This window comes from Mesoplodon densirostris, chromosome 11 (genome assembly GCF_025265405.1).
Source record: "Mesoplodon densirostris isolate mMesDen1 chromosome 11, mMesDen1 primary haplotype, whole genome shotgun sequence".
In the NCBI taxonomy this organism is placed as follows: domain Eukaryota; kingdom Metazoa; phylum Chordata; class Mammalia; order Artiodactyla; family Ziphiidae; genus Mesoplodon; species Mesoplodon densirostris.
This window is the reverse complement of record NC_082671.1, coordinates 77,383,694-77,406,514: the sequence shown is the minus strand read 5'-3', so window position 1 is coordinate 77,406,514 and position 22,821 is coordinate 77,383,694. Positions and strand designations below refer to the sequence as shown.

Sequence of the window (22,821 nt, the reverse complement as noted above, 5' to 3'; positions counted from 1 at the left end):
TATGGGTATAAGAAGCAGCTTATTTGACAAATATAAAAATATGGATTAAAAGCACTCACCGTTATGTGTAAAAGGACTGAAATGGTATTTCAGCCATGGCAGCAGAAAGGAGGAAGTTAAGTCTACGGGTAGATAGATCTCAAAATGGACGATAAGCCCCCCCAAAATTGACATTCGGATATAGGTATTGGGTCTAAAGCCTACTGCAACTACCACTGCTACTAGTACAAGTACTACTACTACTACTACTCCTGCCGTCTTCTGAACACTTACTCTGCAGCATGCACTGTGTTAAGTACGTATATGCTGAAGTATCTTATTCAATCCCATAAATCCTGATGGAGGCAGGTGTCCTTATTATCCCCATTCTACTGATGAGGAAATAGAGGCTCAATGAGATTAAGTATTTTGCCCAGTGCCACACAGCGAGTAACAGAGCTGGGGTTACAACCCAGGACTAGATGGACTCTGAAGCCTTCAGTCTTAGTAACTGATCTATTCTGTAAGCCATCAGAAAGTGCCTGTGAGCTGCAAATTCCCTTTTGCTTTCTTCACTGGGCAGCTGCCCAAGAGCCCAGAGAGGCCCAGAGTCCACGCTCCCAAGCACAGGCAGAGTTGGGGGGGCGCCTGCCTGGTGAGCAGAGGAGGGAGCCTCTAAAGAGGGCCACACCATCTAATCCTCCCAGACTCTGCCAGTGGGAAGGCAGACAGACAAGATCACTCTCTCTGTTTTACAGATGCGGAAACTGAGCCTCCAAGGGGAGAGGCGTCCTGCCCAAGACCAGTAAGTGGCAGAGCAGGGATTCACGACCTGTTTCGTGACTAAACTCCAAGCTCTTTCTACTGTATCACAGACCAGGCTGTGCGGGTTCTTGGGGCCCGTCCTGAGAAGCCTTCTTCTCATCAAGGTACCTAGAACCAGATCATCCCCAGAGAGAAATGGAGCACAGACACCTTGAGCTCCCACATCCCACTGCAAAGCCAGGCTACCCTGTGAAAGCTAGTCCCTCAATAGCTTGGGTTATCAAAGGAAACCAAAAACGTTATTTGAGAGGTAACCATGTTGAACACTCACTGCTTTTCCATCGTTACCAAAAAGAACAAGGCCGCTTTTGGTAACAAGACCAGGCTTCTTGGCACCTTTAATTTCCAGTGGTTCTCCAGGAGGGATGGAGCTATTCAGTAATGATGAGCCATAGAGAGTGACCACCTAATAAAGAGATCAAACCCAGGTTGTGAAAGGGGGAAGTGAAGGCTGGTTATAAGGGTGTATGCGAGCAGCACTCCTGGCAAAAAAGCTGAAGTTGCAATTCTCATTTATCACAAAATTAGGGACCCCCCACCCCCAATGATATCAAGCATCTATGGAAATGACACAAAGCAAGAGACAGTCTGTGAATGTGTGATTGAAGAGTTTAAAAAAATGCCGCACATTCAGGTGACATGAGTATACATTTATCATTTATGCACTTTGACACAAAGGTGAATGAGATAAAAGCTCTCACAGACTTTGCAGCCTGAAGGTAGGGTTTGTGGGGGGAGTGGAGGTGTTGGTGGGGTATCAGGGAGGGCAGATGCAGAGTAGTAAACAAACTATTATATTGCAGTGGGATGTACGATGGGAGGTACAGGTGCTTTGTGGGTTGGTTTATGGAAAGAGGACTGGATCCAGACTGTAACTAAGAGAACTGGATACTAATTGATTTGTTGTTATAATTATTGTTATAAATTCTATGGCCATTAGCTATCATTTATTGAGCAGTATAATATTTAATATTTATTGAATACTCATTCTATGCCAGGGACTAAGTACTTCAATGAATTAACGTGTATTAACTCATTTCATCTTCACAACAACCCCAAACCTATAAAGGAGGCACTATTATTAGTCTCATTCTCAATGAGGAAACCAAGGCACCCAATGGTTAAATAACCTGCCAAAGGTTACACAGCAAATAGTTGCAAAGCCAGAATTTTAATGGAAACATTCTGGCTTCAGATCCCACACTTTTTTTGTGAGTATATCTGCTTTGAAAAACTGGGTATTATCAGTTGTGGTAAAATATATTCATATGCTATGATGATGTCACTCTAGTCTAAGATATACACCCAGTACTAACCATGTGATCAAGGGTACATGTGCAAGGATGTCCATGGTAGCACTGTTTATTTTTTTATTGAAGTATAGTTGATGTAATATAAAGTTACAGGTGTACAATATAGTGACTCACAATTTTTAAAGGTTATACTCCATTTATACTTATAAAATATTGGCTATATTCACTGCGTTGTACAATATATCCTTGTAGCTTAATTTATAAATAATAGTTTGTACCTCTTAATCCCCTACTCCTATCTTGCCCCCCAGCCCTTTCCCTCTCCCCACTGGTAACCACTAGTTTGTTCTCTGTATCTGTGAGTCTGCTTCTTTTATATTACATTTGTTGTACTTTTTAGATTCCATATATAAGTGATATCATACAGTATTTGTCTTTCTCTGCCTGACTTATTTCACTTTCCATAATGCCCTCCAATCCCACACTTCAAGCACTGCACTAAACCTCTTCCCTTGGCCCTTCGTTGAGCCCACATATATATTTTTTTCTTTTGTGGTATGCGGGCCTCTCACTGTTGTGGCCTCTCCCATTGTGGAGCACAGGCTCCGGACGCGCAGGCTCAGCGGCCGTGGCTCACGGGCCTAGCTGCTCCGCAGCATGTGGGATCTTCCCGGACCGGGGCACGAACCCGTGTCCCCTGCATCGGCAGGCGGACTCTCAACTACTGCGCCACCAGGGAAGCCCTGATCCCACATATTTTTATTGACACCTAATATGCACGAAGAACCCTGTGTAAGTGCTGAGAGTATCAAGACAATAACATGATGCTCTTGCCCCTGAGGGGTTCACAGTCTATGGGGGTAAGAGGGATAGATACATAAAGAGATGCTTATAGTATATAATATACTGTGTCAGAGCTAGGCAGGCAGGGCGTTATGGGAACAGAGAGAAGGGACGCCCAATCCCGCCAGGCTGGGCGTGTGAGGTCAGTAGACTTCCTACAAGAGGTGAAACCTGAGAAGCTGAGTTGAGAGGAGATCCCACAGGGATTAGAAGGTCTTTCCTGCCCCCTGCCCACTGCCCCTGTTGCATCTCTCCCCATGCCTCTCACACCTGATCCTCACACCTGGAGCTACAGCTTCACTGAACTCTACTGCGAGTCCCTGTCCAGGTAATATGCTCTCCTACCTCTGGGTCTTCAACTCTTTGACTCATTCTCTACCTGTTGACCTCTTCTCGAAGTGCAAGCAAAACAGTCAGCTTTTCTAGAAAGTCTTTCCTAAGACACCTGAGTCTGGGCCTCAGTTACATCATTTGTCTTACTTCATTGTGCGTGTTTATTCACTTCTCTGCTTTCTCCATAAAACTCCAGTCTCCCTGAGAGCAGAGGCTGTGCCTAGTGTCTGCTTCACACCAAATGCTCAATACATGCGGAGCAAAGAGGGAGGTGGTCACGTGTACCTAGAACTCTTTTAGCTGGTCACATGTATCTAGAGCACAGACTCTCCTCACAACCAAAGGAAGAACCAGAGGAAGCCTAGACTTATGTGTAATACCTCTTACAAAGGTTATATGCAAAAAAAAAAAAAAAAAAAAAGGTTCCTAGAACATACCTGTCCATTTATCTCCGTCCAAGCTCCAGGGACTTTATCATGACCTCGGATCCAGTTATGTAAAGCTTCAGCAGACTGATCCCAAGAGATCTAGAAACACACAAAGCACAGGTTGAACTTCCAATGTTGCAAGTCTCAAAGGCAACAGAAACATTTCTCTCCATCAGTGGCGGACATGAGTAGGGATGGGGTAGCAGCCTCCCTTGGAGGTCTACCTTCTGGTGAGGAAATGGTACACTGAGAACTGCTTAAAGGTGGACAACAATGAACTCTGAGATGTGTTACTGAGTTGATATAAATACCTCAGCATTTTCCTTTTTCTGGATACCTTCATATGTTGCAGCTTCTTCTGACTGGGGCATACGAGTAGCTTTTCCATCGGCTATGAGCTGGACAGCTTCCACCTAAAGCCAAAAATGTTACCTGTGTTAGAGCCCAGTGGTCAACAATGGCATGGCCTATTTAACTGAAGTTTCTGTTTAACAGAATTACTACATATAAATCTGTCCAGAGAGTCAGACTTTGATAAAATAACTACCATTTCTTTGGATCCATAGTTATGCCAGGCAGTGTGGTGGCTACTTTATGTAAAATATCCCTTGCAGCATCATACCAGTCCTACAACGTGGGTATATTATTAGTCCTGTTTTACAGATGAGGAAACTGAGGCCTGCAAAAAGCCTCAAGCTACTAGCTCGAGAAAAAGCAACTAGCTCAAGATCACAGAGATTTCTTGTAGGTGGTAGAAGCAGGATCTGCATCCAGGTCTATCTACTGCCAATATCCATCCTGTACTTTTTAAAATGACCCCTTTATTTAAGCAAATTTCAATCTCCCCTTGGTGTTTCAATGGACATTTCAGGAATATAATTGTAAAATAAGTCATTGTGGGTTATTTCTGCTCATCATGATGATTCTAGAAAGTCATATTTAAGGAATTCAACTGGCTTTCTAGCTTAGGACACCTGGAATAAAAAAACAATTAAAACTGTCCATGAGTTTGATTGCCTTTGTGTCCTACATCCCCTTCCATGCCATATATATGTTTACCTTGAGTTGAGAGCCTCTCTCCTTCACTGGGAGACCTATGTGAGCTCAAGTTCTCAGTTTTCTCTCTAAGTACTCACAGCTGAGTACTCCAACCTCCACAAGAGGACGTGGTGGGAGCCACCTGGGAACAGGGCCAAGTTTACAGCTCATTCATTCCACCTATTTCTGGCTATAATATCACCAGGTACAGGATCCAGGCTTGCTCGAATGCTACTGAACACACAAAATACTATTTTGATTATAATGATCATTTTGAGCACCTATATGTGCCAGATGCTTTACACAAACGTCATTTAATTTTCACAACAACCCTGTAAGTCAGGCAGTATTAGCCACATTTTATAGATGAGGAAACCAAGGCTAAAGAGACTAAGTGACCTGCCTATTATACAACAAATAAGTGGTAAACGAGAACTACTCTCTTAATCGTTAAATGATACAAAGCACTGCTCTCCTCTCTCCTAAATCAATGGCTGCTTCTTTATATCATCTTACTGTCCATCTCTGTGTTGTACTTCTACCATATCAAACTATAGAAGACATTAAATGACACTGAAATTACCTTTCAATGTTTTTACAGGTTAATATATTTTTTCTTTGTGGTGCACATGTTTTGAGCCTTTAATCCAGAGCATATCTGAACAAATTAAGCAGTGTTAAATTTCACCCTTTTACATAGACTGATTTTAAATGTTTTTGAAGAAAGCCCAAATTACATATCAAAATTTCTTAAGATTCTGCCACTTCTTTACAATTAGTCATTATAAACAGGGTTGGAGATTCAAATATCTGGTAAAATGAATGAAGGAGTTTGATTACTACTTTATCCACTTGATCACTGTTCTCAGAAGAACAAGTCAGACTCATAGACTAAGAAATTCTAAAGTGCAGTTTTCCACCCTCAAATACCATCCTACTGGCAAATATAAAATCTAATCTTATTTTGGGGCTTTTTATTTTTAGTACAAATTCACAGGAGCAAATTCTCAATAAAAGAAAAACTTTAAAGCGTTACTAAATTCTCCTTGATAGCATAAATATACTGACCATGGCCTTGATTCCTTCAGGAAAAAGAAATCGATTATAAAGTGCATCCACTGTATCATTGGGTTCGACATCACATGACCTCTGGAGAAGGATGGGTCCTGTGTCTAAACCATCATCAGCCCAGAAAACAGAAAACCCAGCTTTCTTATCTCCCATGATTAGAGTCCTGGGAAAAGAAGAGTTTCAACTTAAAATGTTGGTTAACTGTATCATAAGGTGATAAATTAGTGACATTAAAGTACAAGGTATTTACAATGGAAAATAGACAGTGAATGAAACTACTGTGAAAACTACAGCAGAGCTGGGAGACGTAAACACTCATAAAAAGCAGAACTTAATGGTACTGCTACTTTATACAACCTCATCTCTGTAGTCTTTCTTGTTAACACATACTAATGACTTATAGTCTACTCAAAAAGCCATTAGAGACCATCAGTACTACCCCTCACTGATTCCCAGGTGTCGGCTTTCTACTGCAGCATCAAGTAATTCTGCCCACCCATGTCCAGTTCCTACATCGTACCTGACCCTGTATTAGGCAGAATAAGATAATGGAAGATAAAACAGAAGATGATCAGTGCAATGTGAAAAGGAGAACTGATTATTAATTTAGGTTGTGTAATTCAGGTACAAGCATCACTTAGAGCTAGAATTAGTTCTAGATTAGCTATAAGTTGTAGTAAAAGATGGTTGATTAATTCAACTATTTGTATTTTGTATTCTATAAATTTAGCCTCAGAAGAAATGCTGGCCCTACAGACCTTATAATACATACAATAAACCAGATATATGGAAATACATACATAAAAGGATATCAGAGAGCAGGTTAATATAGACAGAGTATGAACTGGTAGGTCAGCCATGCTCTCCATCTAATCATTTTTACCTCTCTGAGCTACTAATCAAGCAAGACCTAAATCAATCAACCAACCAGTCAATCAACCACTCTTTTCAGAAATATTGAGAAATGAATTGGCATTGTGTTATCTAAGAGCCTTGAAAATATTCATGTATTTGGACCCAATGTTTCTGCATGTGCAAGCAATGTGAACTGAGAAAAAAATACATGTTTAAGTACAAAGATATCCACTATAGCTCTATTTACAAGAGCAAAAAAGAAATCAATTCATGTAATTGTTCTTAAAATACAATGAAATGCTTTTTTACCACATTTAAACTAAGTATAGATTTTCTGCCTATCTGATAACTTGACACTAAGAGACAGCTGGAAGATGTGCAGGTAAAGGAGAAAAGGTAGAGAAGGTGGGAAAGCCCCACCTTGACCCGCAGTATAGTATACCTATAGGACTGGGCACCTACAGTATACCAGGCAGTGTTCTTGATACTGGGACATACGGCAGTAAAAATGTTAGACCAGAGTCCTATTTCCCCTCAAGAAGCTTAAAGTAGAATGGGGGAAGTCACACCATGAGAAAGATAATTTCGGGTCATTCAGCATTTCCTGAAATGTACTTGAGATATTCTATGCAAAAAAATGTTCTACGGCCAAATAAGTGTGGGAACACTTTGTACTCAGATTCCCTCTTGGAGATTATGGTGCCCACATTAAAGCACATATTAAATCTCTAAGTCCAGAGATAAAGAAATCCAGCATAAACCAAACTTGTCTAACCATAGGACCTTTTCCTGCTCAATACCTAGTTACAGCTGATAGAGCCAATACTCCATAAATTATTCTTGGGAAACGCTGTTCTGGCTTATGCAGTACCTCTAGATCTCAGGGGAGTTTATGCAACAGTAGCAATCAATCGGGACCTCACAATTGTTCAAGCATACCTAGTTCCTTGATCACCTAGGTAAAACACAGAAAGATTACAAGCAATGGGAATGGGACCATCTTGGTTATGTAAAAAAATCTCACCAGTTGATAGCAGAGGCTCCTCTGTGTCTGGGAAGGATAGATGGGTGATAAATGATGGAACCATGCTTAGGGCTGTCAATTACATCCATGGGGATGAACTGTGTGCAGAAGGGAAGCACGTTTAGCTCAGCACCCACAGATCTGTAGGCCTCCGCCACCTCCTTTATGGTCTTGCCCTTGACTCTCCATCTAGGGAACTTGAACACAGGGGTCCCATTTTTCTCTGCAACCAAAGCTGAGCAAGAAAGAGAAGATTATTTTCATCAAAAAAGTTTTAGCCATAATTTTGTATTACTATGGATCTACACATTGTAATTTCATGAGACATTTACAAATAAAACATGATAAAGAACAATTTAGATTCTGACCAGGATTTGACATGATACGATTTTATCAAGATGCATCTATTTTTCTAATGTGATTTTTATCTATATATTTAAGGCATAATATGTTTCAACTCAGAAGTTTGTGGCTAGACAACGTTTTGAGATCTTAACTGAAGCTGCTTCTTTTATAGATCAAAAATTGTACCTTTATTACTGATACAGCCATTTAAATGACATTTGCTTGTTTGTTTCTTAAGATTTGGAGTCAAGTGCCAAAACATCACCACCTCAATTAGACATAGCCTCTGGTACAGATGGAAAACCTTGATTCCCTTCCCACACCTGTTTCCTGGGGGGAAGTCCCTTTTATCACAGGGCAAACTGTAGACTGGAACACACTCTCCCTGCCAAACAGGCAGCTCCCAAAAGATAAATGGAGAAAGTGATAGGGATAGAATAAGATAGTTACACAGCTAGAAATCCCACTAGGGGAAGATAGATAGAGAGAGACTTCAGGAGATCACCATAAGCTAGACACCAACCAGAAAATGCCCAGACCATCGGGCAGCTAAGCAACAATCAGAACATTTTGAAACTAAACAGACTTACTTAGGCCAATACCACAGAAAAACAGATATAAGCCTGCATTCGACCTTGAGAGGTCTATAAGATAACAGACGCTGAGAAAGACTGCATTCTTGCATGTAGCCAAGACAGGTAAACAGGTGAAAGGGGAAAGAAACTGGGTGGAAAGGGACATTATACCGAAACCTGAGACAAATTACCATATTTTAGTATATGTTACCACCCTTTTGCTAATATGCATATGATTTAAATAGCGCCATGACAGTCCCGGTTAGACCATGTAGGGTCAAAGGAGGAACTAATGATGTAAGCCTTGACATCTACACAAAATGAGGAAGAAGGTGGTCTTCTCCCCTCCCATTTTTTCTTTGACTATAAAAATGTAGCCCTCTGGGGACTTCCCTGGTGGTCCAGTGGTTAAGACTCGTGTTCCCAGTGCAGGGGGCCCAGGTTCGATCCCTGGTCAGGGAACTAGATCCTGCATGCATGCCGCAACTAAAGATCCCGCATGCCGCAACGAAGTTCCCGTACTTGGCAACGAAGATCCCCCACGCCGCAAGCAGTGCTGCCAAGTAAATAAATAAACATTAAAAAAAAAAAAGTAGCCCTCTTTGTTCTTGGGGCCACGCTCCCTTGCCGGCCTGCTTGTATCTCTCAAGCCTCCTATGCTAATAAACTCAGTCTTTGCCTGCCACTTTGCCTCACCCTGAACTCTTTCTGTGCTGAGACAAAAGAACCTGAGCTTCAGTAAGTCCTGACACCAGGTAAGCGGTTTCAATGAAAAGACAGTGGGTTCAAGTCCCCTCCTAGGTCAGGGATTGTGGTTCAAGTCCCAGTCCAAGGTGTGGCTGGGTTTGAGTCCCATCTGAGGAGGAGTGTGGTTTCAAAAGTAGCTGAGTTGAGCTGCGTCTGTCTAGTTCCTTCTCCTAAATTCGCCCCTAAGATAAGTTAGTGGAGGAGAGAGGCCAGGAGTGGAGAATCCATGCTCCCCGAAAGGGTTTGCCCTACTGAAGCAGATCCCAGGCTCTCTGCTAAGGAAATGTTGTCCCTTCTGAAAGGAATGACTCCATCCTACCTCTGTGTGAATTGGAATGGCCCTCCAAAGTACAGACAGCACAAGCTCATTTTTTCCATAATAAAATAGCACTTTTACTAACTATATACCTTACATATATTAAGTATATATATATTTATTCTCCATCAATAACACAAAGAAACTACATTTTCGGCAATATCCAGAAGTCTTAACTAAGGCATTTTACCTGCATGTTCTGGCTTCCTTTCCTTTCTCCCCATCTAATCATCAACATTCATAGACTCTGGAGGGGATGATGCCTCCATGAAGGCTAAAGGCCAAAGCTTAACAAGTCCTAAAATGGCCCTGGCCTTCAAAGTGATGCTTTAGTCAATCCATTTGGGAGAATCTGAGAGACCAGTATAATAATGTTTACAAAATGTAAATGTTCCTAAAATGTTCAAAAAGCTGTGAACAAAACAAAATGTCAGATGATAGGAAAATGGGTAAATGGTGGTGAAAAAAATGTGGTGAGGGCTTCCCTGGTGGCGCAGTGGTTGAGAGTCCGCCTGCCGATGCAGGGGACACGGATTCGTGCCCCGGTCCGGGAAGATCCCACATGCCATGGAGTGGCTGGGCCTGTGAGCCTTGGCCGCTGAGCCTGCATGTCCGGAGCCTGTTCTCCGCAACGGGAGAGGCCACAACAGTGAGAGGCCCGCATACCGCAAAAAAAAAAAAAAATGTCTTGAAATTGGGAGAAAATTGTGAAAGGTTAGATTGGGAAAGAAAAATGGGGTGGAAGAGACTTAGAAGTCTTCATTTGAAAAATCCACTCCACTGAGACAAGCTTGAGCCATTCAAGTGTTGCTCCCCCATATTGATTTTTGGCTGCCCCAGGACTATTTTTTGTTGCTCTAGTTGACTATACTGACAACAAAAATCGCCGCTGTCATTATTGATCCTTTTTATGAATCAGGTGCCATGCTGAGCAGTTTACATACATTATCTCATTTAATCCATGTGAGATGGGTATCACTGAACTAAGCTTAATGAGTTTAAGTGACTTGTCCAGGGTCACACAGCTATCAAGTGGCAGAGTCAGAACTAGATTCATGATTCTAGAACATACACTGTTAACCATATGCTGGGACCAGGCACCAGGGAAAAGTTCATTTCCCAGGAAACACTCTGAAAGGAGGTGTAAGAGTCACATGCTTGCAATTCTTCTGAAGTTCACTGTACATGGTAGAGACTCTTAGTTGCCCCCTTTACCAAGGATTCCTCTACTTTAGCTGAACACACGGCCACCCCAAATAAAATCTGTATTTCTCAGCCTGTTCTGCAAATAGATTTGGCCTATGACTAAGTTCTAGCCAACAGGATACAAGTGGGAGTAATATGTAAAACTTCTGGATTATGCCCTTAATAAAGGCTTGCCCTCTGCTTCCCATCTTGCCCTTTCTGCTTGCTGGAATGCGGAGTTGATAATGGGGGCTGAAGCCACTACCTTGGACCATGAGATGGAAGCCCAGTGTTGATAATGACAAGACAACAAACCGAAGTAGCCTTCATTGTGATAAATATCTGGCTGCCACAACAGCTGTGATGGTCAATCCAAACTTGAGAAAGGGACTTCTATCTTATTTAAGCTAATATTATTTGAGGTCCTCCTGATTCAACAGCCAATCGGACACCCCAAATGTAAGTCCTTCCAAACAACCCACACACAAAGCTGGTGGTAATAGATAATGTTGAGACAGGTAGTCCCAGCGACGGGAATCTGTCCCCTTCTGCCCTTGGAGCCAAGTATGAATTCATGAGGCAGATTCCCTCAGAATTTCCCAGGTTGAGATAATCTTTTTCTGAAAGACAGATAATTTCTAAATCAAGTGGTTAAATCCATGTGCATATGTGCTCTTGGCCCAACTCTTTTTAGCTTGACTCTTTTTTTTCTTCCAGTTTTACTGAGATATAATTGATATACAACACTGTGTAAGTTTAAGGTGTACAGCATAATGATTTGACTTACATACATCATGAAATGATTATCACAGTAAGTTTAGTGAATATCCATCCTCTCAGATAGATATAAAATTAAAGGAAAAGAAACAAGTTTTTCCCTGTGCTGAGAACTCTAGGAATTTACTTTTTAACAACTTTCACATATAACGTACAGCAGTGTGAATTATATTTATCATGCTATGCACTACATCCCTAGTCCTTATTTATCTTATAATGGGAAGATTGTACCTTTTGACTGCCTTCATCCAACTAACCCAGTAACAAGAACTAGCATAAACCCCAGAGCTGATTCCTCCAAGAAAGAAAAGTAAAATTTTAGGGTTATCACAGATATTGTTTCCCAACCAATGTACTGCATCATACTAGTGATTTATAAAGATTCAAGTCATAAGTCACGACTTCTAGATGCTAGTTCTTATTCCCTATCTGTAGACTGTTTCTTGCACTCCTTCTCAACATAACTTTAGCGTGCAAATCAGAATCACGCTGTAGGTTTGCTCTGAGGATGGCTATTTTCTTTACCTACCTTAATAACCAAGCAGTCATAGCTATAATTTTTTTCTGAGATAAATGTATTCTTTATGACCCCACATCAATTGCTATTGTTGGGTGTGGCCTTCCCTGCATTCCCATCGGCACCTCTGCAACAGACATTATTCTAGATGCCCCATAGCACCTTTGGAAAGTCACAAGTGTAATTCAGGAAAAACACATGCTTGGAAATTCCTCTGAGGGTGATTCCTCCTCTGGTGATTATCATGGAGGTAAGTGGAGAAACTTAGTAAAATAGGGGCCGGCATCTTTGTCTTGAGGCCCACAGAGAAGGGAGAGTTTCTGAGTCTGTATCTACCACACAAATAGATTTGGCCTGAGAAGGCCTTCAACAGGCAGAGTGGAGGCCAGTGCAGTCCTTGATCCGGTTGTTCCAAGATACACTCACCCAGTGGGTCAGCTTTTCCATCCTTATCTGGAACTGTGAACACTCCCACAACTCGGTGGCCCTCTTTGCAGAGGTGGCTGTAGACTTCTTGTCCAAAGAGGCTCTGACCAATAAGTGCCACCTTCAGCTTGTTTTTGAAATAAACCTGAGAAGCAATTCAACAGTGACAGGTATTAGTATGGATAGAAGACATATGGATAATAAACACTCTTTTTTCAATCATACAAGATGACTTGAGCATTACAAAAGGCTCAAAGATCTACACAGTCAAATAGTTATTGACATACACTGAACTCAGACTACATGCTATATAGGTAGTAGTGAAAATAATTTCACACCTAAGTATTCCTCACTTTCCCTTTGCTCTAACTCCCTTGATTATTCATTATAATCATTGGGATTGCATATATTTTTATAAGGCATTTCAACTCCTTGATGAAATGAGGCCAGATGTTAACAAATAAGCATAAGTTTCATAGTTAAAAGGGGTGTAGGGCCTCCCTGGTGGCGCAAGTGGTTGAGAGTCCGCCTGCCGATGCAGGGGATGCGGGTTCGTGCCCCGGTCTGGGAGGATCCCATATGCCGCGGAGCGGCTGGGCCCGTGGGCCATGGCCGCTGATCCTGCGCGTCCGGAGCCTGCGCGTCCGGAGCCTGTGCTCCGCAGCGGGGGAGGCCACAACAGTGAGAGGCCCGCATACCGCAAAAAAAAAAAAAAAGGGGGTGTAATTCTGAGCAAGATCTACTTCAATATGACAATGCTTTTATGCCCTGCAATTTTTTATGCCCACCTCCAAAAGAGGCCAAGAGCTAACATCTAGTATAACATAGGGGTCAAAAGCAGATCCTAGACTATCTGAGGTCAAACCTAGGGTCACCCACCCCTAGTTAGTTGTGTGACCTTTAGCAAGTAACTAACTTCCATTTGCCTTTTATTCCCCTCATCTGTAAAATTGGAATAACACCAACTCACACAATTCTGATTGAGGTAGATGACAATATGCATTAGGCTTAATGCACTGACACAAAGCACTGTTTAAGTAAAAGCTTTAATAATGTTTTAAAGGCTTTCCTATATACTAGACAATTCTATGTTTTTCACACGGTCCAGAATTCTACAATCCTCGGTAAGTGGTGTAAACTCATTTGGTCTTAAGACGTGGACTGAACTAATGAAATGTTCTTTATAGTCCTTGTAGGTTTCTTAGAAGTTAATGCAGTCATTTGGCTTCAAACTTGACCTGCACTGATAATGCCACTTACAGTCTTTACTTATAGTATATTGTAATTTGCTGCAGAAAAGTCAATGTGCTTCATTACAGATACTATCCCAGACCCTGCTGTAAATTGTGCATAAGGTCCTATGTGCCATATTGACCTTCTCAAATGCGAATGATTCTGAACCCTACATTTGGCCCCATTGATTTCAGATAAGGAATTGAGGGCTGCACATAATTTCATTTATTTTAATCCTCACAACTATCCTGTTTTCTTATCCCCCATTTTGTACCATTTTATGAATGAAGAAACCAAGACTTAGAAATATCAAGTATATCTCCAAGGTCATACTAGCAAAACAAGGGAGAGGTAGGATTTGAATCCAGGGCCATCTGACTCCAAAACTCGCGAATGTACTTAAAAATAAAATGAGCCACTACTGCCCATCTCTTCCATCTCCTTTTTTAGAACATTAACACTGATGCACAAAAATGCAGTGATTGTCAATAAATATAAACACCACATAGATAAGAGTGGCACTAAAGGAGTTAAAGTTTTTAAGGACGTCTTTAAGCAATTATGCCTTCTGTAAACTCTCCCAAGATGAAACCTTTTCACAAAGCTTAAGGTAACATGTTGACATGATGATTGCTAAGATGGTGATGAAGAGCCACCAGGTGAAGCAGAGGGTCACGACCTCGTATGAGCTTCCCGTCTTGGCAAAGAACAAACACCAGCTCCCCAGAGGTCTTTCCATCTTTCATTCCTCCACGTTAGAATACGTCTCCACAGGATTTGGATTTAGAATATTTTTCCTTCAATCTAAATGGGATTCATTAATGTTCCAGAAAGTCATTCTAACTTAGGAAAGCCTCACTGTTAAAATCTGACTATGAGGAAAACAATTTTCCCTTATTTCCCACTTTCTTAAGGACATAGATGGCATCCCTTTTTAGGCATAAACTTAAAAGCCTACAGGTTCAGGGACTTCCCTGGTGGTGCAGGGGTTAAGAATCCGCCTGCCAATGCAGGGGACATGGGTTCAAGTCCTGGTCTGGGAAGATCCCACATGCCGCAGAGCAACAAAGCCCGTGTGCCACAACTACTGAGCCTGCACTCTAGAGCCCACAAGCCACAAATACTGAAGCCCGCAAGCCACAACTACTGAAGCCCACGAGCCACAACTACTGAAGCCTGCGCACCTAGAGCCCGTGCTCCGCAACAAGAGAAGCCACCGCATTGAGAAGCCCACGCAACGCAATGAAGAGTAGCCCCCGCTCGCCACAACTAGAAAAAGACTGCGTGCAGCAACAAAGACCCAACGCAGCCAAAAAAAAAAAAAAAAAAAAAAAAAAGCGTATGGGTTCACATTTTCCCTGTGAGCTGATAATTAAACAATTAAGGTTCTGGTATAAAAATTCTTTTCCATGGTCAGCCAAAGTTTCTATCCCAAAAGAGCCTAGAGCTTCAACATCTAACAGATTCTTGCAAACAGATTAACTCTGTAAGAACAGCACAATTTGCCTGCAGATAATGCATGACTATTTCATTTCCTCTCATCAAAAATATCAAAATGTTCTGTAAGTATTCTATCTTCAAATCCTATAATTAATGCTGTTGCTTGAAATAGAACTGACCTGATGTGTTGGCTATCTTACAAAATTTGGCTTTACCTCGTACCATTACCAACACCAAATATTTTAAGACTTCTAAAATTATTAGTCTTAAAACATACAAGAGCCAAGAGGATGAGCTGACTCAATTGTAATGTGCTGTCAGCTGTCATCTGCTAATTGGGAGTTCAATTCCAGAGTCAACACTGTCCCAGAAAGACAGTGTTTAAAGAAACCATGTCAGTATCTCTGGAAATTCTACATTCACTGAAACACTTTCTGAGCTTAGTGGTAAAACTGAAACTATAAAGGTGAGTTTCTAGCAGTGAGAAAAAATTCAGAGTTTAAGATTTTAAGTATTTATAATGAGTTAGTATAATTCCAAAGAACTGGACTGGGATATTTCACCTTAGTCTTATTTCTCCAAGTATGATCTGAGGGCTGACTGCCCGTGTTGGCAGAATCAGCTGGGAGGAAATGTTAAAAATTTGTTTTTCTGGGCCCCATCCCTGATCTATTGAGTCAGACCCTCAGGAAGCTGGCACCAACTCAAAAGCATATGAGGAGGTTTGGATCCTGCCTCTGCACTTTATTAGCCCAGGAAGCTGCATTTGAACAAGCTCTCCATTGATAGACAGGCACACTAAAGTCTGCGAATCTCTGCTGTACAGAGTGTGTGTCCGCCCCCTACAAAAAAGATTTTGCCCTGGGCAGTTTGGGTCAGGAAAAAGTGGTGGAAGTAACAGCAAACAGTTTAACAAGACCCTGGTATGTGTCAGGTATTTAATATGTGTTACTTCATTTTGATTGCCCAGTGATTACCAAGAGGCAGACATTAATAAGTCATTTTACAGATGGCTTTACAGATGAAGAAATTAAAACAAAGAGAGGTTAAGATACAGCCTGGGGATTCCCTGGTTGCGCAGTGGTTGGGAGTCCGCCTGCCAGTGCAGGGGACATGGGTTCCATCCCTGGTCCGGGAGGATCCCACATGCTGCGGAGCAACTAAGCCCGTGCACCACAACTACTGAGCCCACACGCCACAACTGCTGAAGCCCGCGCGCCTGGAGCCCATGCTCTGCAGCGGGAGGGGCCGCCGCAGTGAGGGGCCCCCATGCCGTGGCGAGGAGTGACCCCTGCGAGGACCCAATGCAGCCAAAAATAAAATAAAATAAGTGAATAAAAAAAAAAGAACGAAAGGGCTTCCCTGGTGACACAGTGGTTAAGAATCTGCCTGCCAATGCAGGGGACACGGGTTCAAGCCCTGGTCCGGGAAGATCCCACATGCTACAGAGCAACTGAGCCCGTGCGCCACAACTACTGAACCAGCATGCCACAACTACTGAAGCCCATGCACCTAGAGCCCATGCTCCACAACAAGAGGAGCCACTGCAATGAGAAGCCTGCGGGCAGCAGCAAAGACCCAACGCAGCCAAAAATAAATATAAATAAAATAAATAAATTTATAAAAAAAAAAGGAAGAAAATGAATGGTATTAAAAAAAAAAAAAAGATACAGCCTGGAGTCAAATCACTAAATCAGTGGCAGCTCTGAGATTCTAATCTAGTTATTACCCCAGTGCCATTGTTTTTCTGTAACACCAGCTGTGCGACCTTGAGCTCAGCCTCATCAATTAAAATCTGAATAATAATAGTACCTATCTCACAAGGTTGTTAGGAGGATTTAGTGGGATAAAGCATATAATGCATTAGTGCAGTGGGTGGCAATAACAAAGGCCCAATAAATGTCAACTAGTATCATTATCATACCACAAGTAATACCCAGGTAAATAAAAATGATGATAATGGATCTTCCCTACTGGGAGTGTACCATAAGGCAGGCACTGTATTGAGCCTTCTTCAGTGATTAAAAAAAATGTATCAAATCCTTATCATATGTCTTTTTTTTTTTTTTTTTTTTTTTTGCGGTAAGTGGGCCTCTCACTGTTGTGGCCTCTCCCTTGCAGAGCACAGGCTCCGGACGCGCGGGTCCAGCGGCCATGGCTCACGGGCCCAGCCGCTCCGCGGCATGTGGGATCCTCCCGGACCGGGGCACGAACCCGCATCCCCTGCATCAGCAGGCGGACTCTTAACCACTGCGCCACCGGGGAAGCCCAGCCCCTTCTTTTTTAAAAGGAAAATTTGGCGATCGTTTGACAGGTCAATTATGGGAAATAGTTCCATCAGACTTTCTAAGGGAATATCATGGTGGTCCTGACATGGGAGACAGCACAATTCATGAAAGGATTAGGCTGATGACGAGGGAACATACTTTAAGGCACTATCAGTGCCTTGTTATATTGGTGAGAAAGACGAAGGGGGCATAAAATGACCCACAGCATTTCTAAATCCGGGTGATAAATGCTGTTATCTTGAGGTTCTCTAGAGATAACATTCTGCCTTAGAAGAGCCTTTTGCAGGGAATAGAGCTTTTGTTTCTTAAACTATCAAATATTGCATTCCCAGGCTATCCACATCTGGGTGAAATTCTTCGGGAAGCAAGTTAATATGGACTCTGATTATGTTCCAATGGTTTAAAGAAAAATACACACAGTCTTCTCTGGAGAACTTAAGGGCACAGTGCTAAGAGTCTGTGCTGATCCGAAGCCCCTTTGTGAAGCAGATGTTACCTTAATAGAACCAACTGAGCAGGATGTAAAATAAGGTCAAAGCTGTCCACATGAGCAATTGTGAGAACTGGCAGTTTTCCTAATGAGAACTGGAACGGAGAAAGGACCTTCCCACAAAAGAATAAAACAAAATAAAATTTTCTGAGACACTGAGATGCCTAACTCTTAATGGACCATTTGGCACATGGTTCCCCAAATCGTGCCTGATGGTGCGCAAGATCTGTTCACCAAGCACGTTTTGAGCATTTGCCAAGCTCTGGGCACAGTGCATGGTGGGGCTGCCATCAGTGGCCTGGCAAAGAGGATTTTATTTGGCCCACAGAGCATCTGCAGAAGAACGGTGGTAAGATTTTTAGGAGGTTTCACATTAGCAGGCTGAATTTCTGACTTCTCTTTAAAAATCAGGAGGTTTGTCAACCATGGTCGACATTCCCATGTGGAAACGGTCGGCTGCAGCTGAGCAGGGGCTGCTCCCTTTAACTCTGAATGTGGCCTTTCACTCCCTCCAGCCCAAATGCTACATCTGTCTTACCTGTTTGGCCTCGGGGGGTGGGGGGTAGGGGTTTGTTTGGGATCCCTAAGCTCTAGGCACAAGAGTAGTCCCCGCCCTAGTTTGGTTGAGTGCCTTTTCATATTTTATTGCCCACTTGTATTTCCCTTCCGTTAGTATCCTTTACCTAAAGGCAAGTTTAATCATTTGTCCCACTAATCTGTGGACCCCTTGAAAGCAGGGACTATTTATCTCTTGTTTATCGTTTTATCCTTTTTGGCTGTGAGACTCTAAAAAAATTATGTAACTTCTCTGGGTCTCAGTTTCCTGATTCGTAGAACGGGCATTATAATAGTACCCACTTCACTGAGATGTTATGAAGACCTAATGAGTATATGTAAAGCATTTATAACAGTGCCTGGTGCATACAAAGTCTTATATCAATGATACCTATTATTATTATTATTATTTCTTCAGAATTTAGATGAAGTGCTCAGTACATAATACACAATTTAATATGGTTTGAAGTTGAATCTGAAGGTCCTAAATCAAATTAGATGCCAAAGCAGAGGGTCAGGCAATAAGGAAACAAGTTAAGGACCTGGTTGCTAGAACCAGCGTATAAAGCCAGTACTTGGTTTCAAGAAGCAGGGAAGGGTCCAGCCTCTTGAACTGGATCATAAAGTAACCCTAAGTCCTGGAACCAGGCTATGAATCCAGAGCAACAGCCAGGCTTGTCCCAGACACTGGCAGAGGAAGTAACAGCTAAATAACAGAGTGCCAAATAAATATTAGGGCTAAATAGTTCCCACCCTCGGGAGAAATTAAGAAGCAGTGAGCCAGGCAAGATACTGGAAGTGGACGATAATAACTAATTGACAAAGGGTCTTATTGCTATATATAGTTGCACTAGTTAATAAGATCCAGTCATATCATTAAGCTGAGATCATTAAATATTTCTAAGTCCATTTCTTTAAGACAGAGAATGGAAAAATTAATTATATCAGGAAGTGTTATGAACTAATTTCCTCCTTGGATTTTGTTAAGTTCTGAGAGATTTTTTTTTCATTCCTCCTTCATTCTGCTTTAATGCCAAACTCAAAAGCGCTGTGTGATTTAAAAAATATTTTTTCATACGAAGGTACAATTTACATACAATGAACACACCCTTTTCAATGTAAAATTCTTTCAGTTTGGACAAACACACAGTCATGTAACCACTGTTACAATCAAGATAAAGAACAGTTCCATCACCCCCCCGCCAAATCCCCTCCTGTCCCTTTGCTGTCAATCCCTCCCCCTATCTCCAGCCTGGCCTTTTTTTCCATCACTATAGGTTTACTCTTTCCAAAGTGTCAGACAAATGGACTCATATACATATGCAGCCCTTTGAGTCTGTCTTCTTACACTTAGCATACATATTTGAGTTTCATCCATGTTGTTGTATATATCAGTAGTCCATTCCTTTTTTTTTTCTGAGTAAGATTTCACTATATGGATGGATATACCACAGTTTGCTTATCCTGCCACCAGCTGAAAGACATTTAAATTGGTGATTATGAATAATCCCTTTGTAAACATCCATAAATAGGTATTTGTGTGAACATAAGTTTTAATTTCTCTTGGGTAAATACCTATAAGGGCAACTGCTGGGTCATTTGATGGGTTTATGTTTAATTTTATAAAAAAAAAGTCGGTTTTCCAACAGCTGTACCATTTTAAGCTCCCACCAGCCACGTCTGATTTTGAACAATTCTTATAGAACACGGTCCAAAGGATGGATCTCCATTTTCTATGGAGTAAAATATCCCAAATTCTTCATTTATTATTCCATGTCTTCCTTTGGCCATTGAAGAACCTGCCTTCTTCCCAGCCATATGGCACTGCTCTCCCACATGTATTCCTGGAGATAGACTCAGGGCCCTGACCCCTGACTACACCTGGCGCTTCCCCACAAGGGTGTTTTTGTTTATGCCATTTGCCACCTGGGATGTTCATCCTTTATTACTGAAATCTTATGTAACCCCATTATTGGCATTTTTTCATCCTTCAGGAATCCCTTCTGCTCCTCCAAAAAAAGACAATTAAGTGAAAGGTGTTGACAGAGGAAGCCAATAAAACAGGCATGCACAAGCCCCCCTTGTTCTCTGTGCCATCCAACCCAGATTCCCGTGTGCCACGTGGCAGGAGAAAGCTAGGAGTCCAGAGCTCTGCATAGGAGAGCAAGCAAAATATCTGCCAGAGCAAGTTTCTTTTTGCTTATTTAAAAAAAGGTGAATACTCCCAAAATAACTAGAACTGACTGCACGGGATAAAGTGAATTCTCATTACTTGTGGCTGTCTGGGGGACAAAAGCGTTTTCATTTATGCAACTTTGGGCCAGTTCTTGATGCTACTCAAGACTTCTCTCTGCTCCAAGTTTTTTACATCTGGATATGTACACATGCGCATATGACTTCGGCAGAGAAGAGGAATCAAAAAGCAAATTCTTTTATAACACGGCAAACATGCACTTCGTATAAAAGAGATGATGTACATGGGGTGGACTTTTTCTTCCCTAAACAGCTTGGAGTCTGCCTAGATGCAGGGAGGCATCTCTCCTCAGGCCCCTGAAGTGCTGAAGGCAGCGCCCCATGCAACGTGTCCTCCTTCATTCCGTTTCTGGAGAGGCTGATGCAATTCCAAGGCGCGGGGCTGGGCCAGGGCTAGGTTTTTGCACCATAGTTTACTAATGCTCCAGGGTGGCTGCTTCTGCAGCGCCTGGTGATCCTAGAAATCTTGCCGCCTGCCGCTCAGGAATAATGAGCTTGCGGTCACCGGCTCGGAGTGCCATTATCTGAATGGGCCCTGCATGCCAGTCGGGAGCGCTCACACCTCTCAGGCCGCGGAGGAGGACCCGGTTGACTTGATACCACTCTCCTCCAGGAGGTGGTCTCGGTCCTGTACCTCGGCTCCATCTCGTAACCAGGCAGGGATCTCAAAATTGAAATGAAAACGGAACGGAAACCGACTCTGTCCCTCTTGCCGAGTGACTGTTTCCACCCTGTCAATCCCAGCCAGACATCCTCAGCCCCGTCCCGGTAGAAGACAATGGCTCGCTCGACAAGCCCCATTCAGGACCCTCCCCGGACCCTGCTCCTCACTCTCCCGGTTTTAAAAACGTCGTCCTGGCCTTTAGCAAAGTAAACACAGCTGCCCTCCCTCAGCCCCGCCGCCCGGCCCACCCTCTCCGGATCTGCAAAGCAGCCCCCGGGTGAGAGCCGGGACGCTCACCTGGCCGGTGGAGAAGCGCCGGAGCGCCTGGTTGCCCTGCCACAACATGCTGGAAAGGAGCGCTCGTGCGGGCGGCGCGGAAGGCAAGCGGGAGGCACGCGGGGGCGGCTCAGCCTAGGCGCGGCCTGCAGCCTCGGAGTCCCGGGCGAGTCCCGGGACCTAGTTCGCGGCCCCGCCCCCTCGTCTGTCAGGGCTCCCGCGGCCAATCCCGAGCGCCTGGGCGGGGCGTGCTCCAGTCTCCCGGAGCCACGCTGGTGCCCAGCCCGAGGGACAGCTTCTGGCGGCTGCCTCGTTGCAGTCTCACTAGCTGTGGGAATCTTCCCCCAGTTACTCACACCCTCTGAAGTACATAAGGATCTGCCTTAAAAGTCAGTCTGACACCCCAGGTCATGCCCTTAACACAGTCCTGAGAAGACAACAGGCAAGTGCGTGGAGCCACGAAAGATAAACGGGTGAGGGCACCTTTGCGACGTAAGGATCCTGATTCCTATCTCGTAGTCTGACAAGAAGATTTAATGAGAGATTGTGTATAAAGCACCTGGCAAAGGGCTTGGCACAGAGTTGGTCCCGAAAGATGATAGACAAATAGATGGGTAGATAGATGATAGACACCCGACAGCCTTTTCCCTCACCTCTCTGAAGAAACGCTCAAGACATGCTTTAGCTGAGCACTTGTCTCAAACAGAACTCCTTAGCCTGGCATTCAAGACCGTCTGTAGTTTGGCACTTACTCTTATTTCTCGCTGCTCTTTTGCACATGTAATTCAGTGTGACCACGGTACTTGCCTATTCCTTCCTGGACAACGTTTCCCAGGAAAGCTTGCCACCTGTCACTTGTCACCATCTAGGCATGACCAAATTCCTTCTCTTCTTAAAGGTATAGCTCAAATGCTGCCTCCTACAGGTATTTTTCCTGATTCTTTCCTCCCTAAGCTCCTTACTTCCTCAAAGTAATCTTTCACTCCTCTGAACTAGGAAGGATTTTTGTCTATGCAGCTCTTACGAAGCCTCAGTCTGTTACTACTATTTATGTAGCAGTCATCTTCTCTACTGGAAGCCCTTTG

The 22,821-nt window shown here is 43.0% G+C and overlaps 1 protein-coding gene across 2 annotated transcripts in view; it reads right to left on the bottom strand.

Annotated features, from left to right (window-relative positions):
* ALDH1L2 (aldehyde dehydrogenase 1 family member L2) overlaps window positions 1–21,916 on the bottom strand; it is a 57,313-nt gene extending 35,397 nt beyond the window's left edge. Inside the window, exons 1-7 of one of the 2 annotated variants that reach the window (XM_060113583.1) lie at window positions 21,758–21,916; window positions 12,538–12,682; window positions 7,650–7,884; window positions 5,768–5,933; window positions 3,973–4,074; window positions 3,671–3,760; window positions 1,076–1,210 (exon numbers count right to left, since the gene is read on the bottom strand). In XM_060113583.1, the coding sequence (XP_059969566.1) occupies window positions 1,076–1,210; window positions 3,671–3,760; window positions 3,973–4,074; window positions 5,768–5,933; window positions 7,650–7,884; window positions 12,538–12,682; window positions 21,758–21,805 (921 nt within the window). In that variant the 5' untranslated portion in view covers window positions 21,806–21,916. The remainder of the gene's footprint in view (window positions 1–1,075; window positions 1,211–3,670; window positions 3,761–3,972; window positions 4,075–5,767; window positions 5,934–7,649; window positions 7,885–12,537; window positions 12,683–21,757) is intronic. The other variant, XM_060113582.1, reaches the window with a different exon arrangement.
* Window positions 21,917–22,821: the final 905 nt, after the last annotated feature.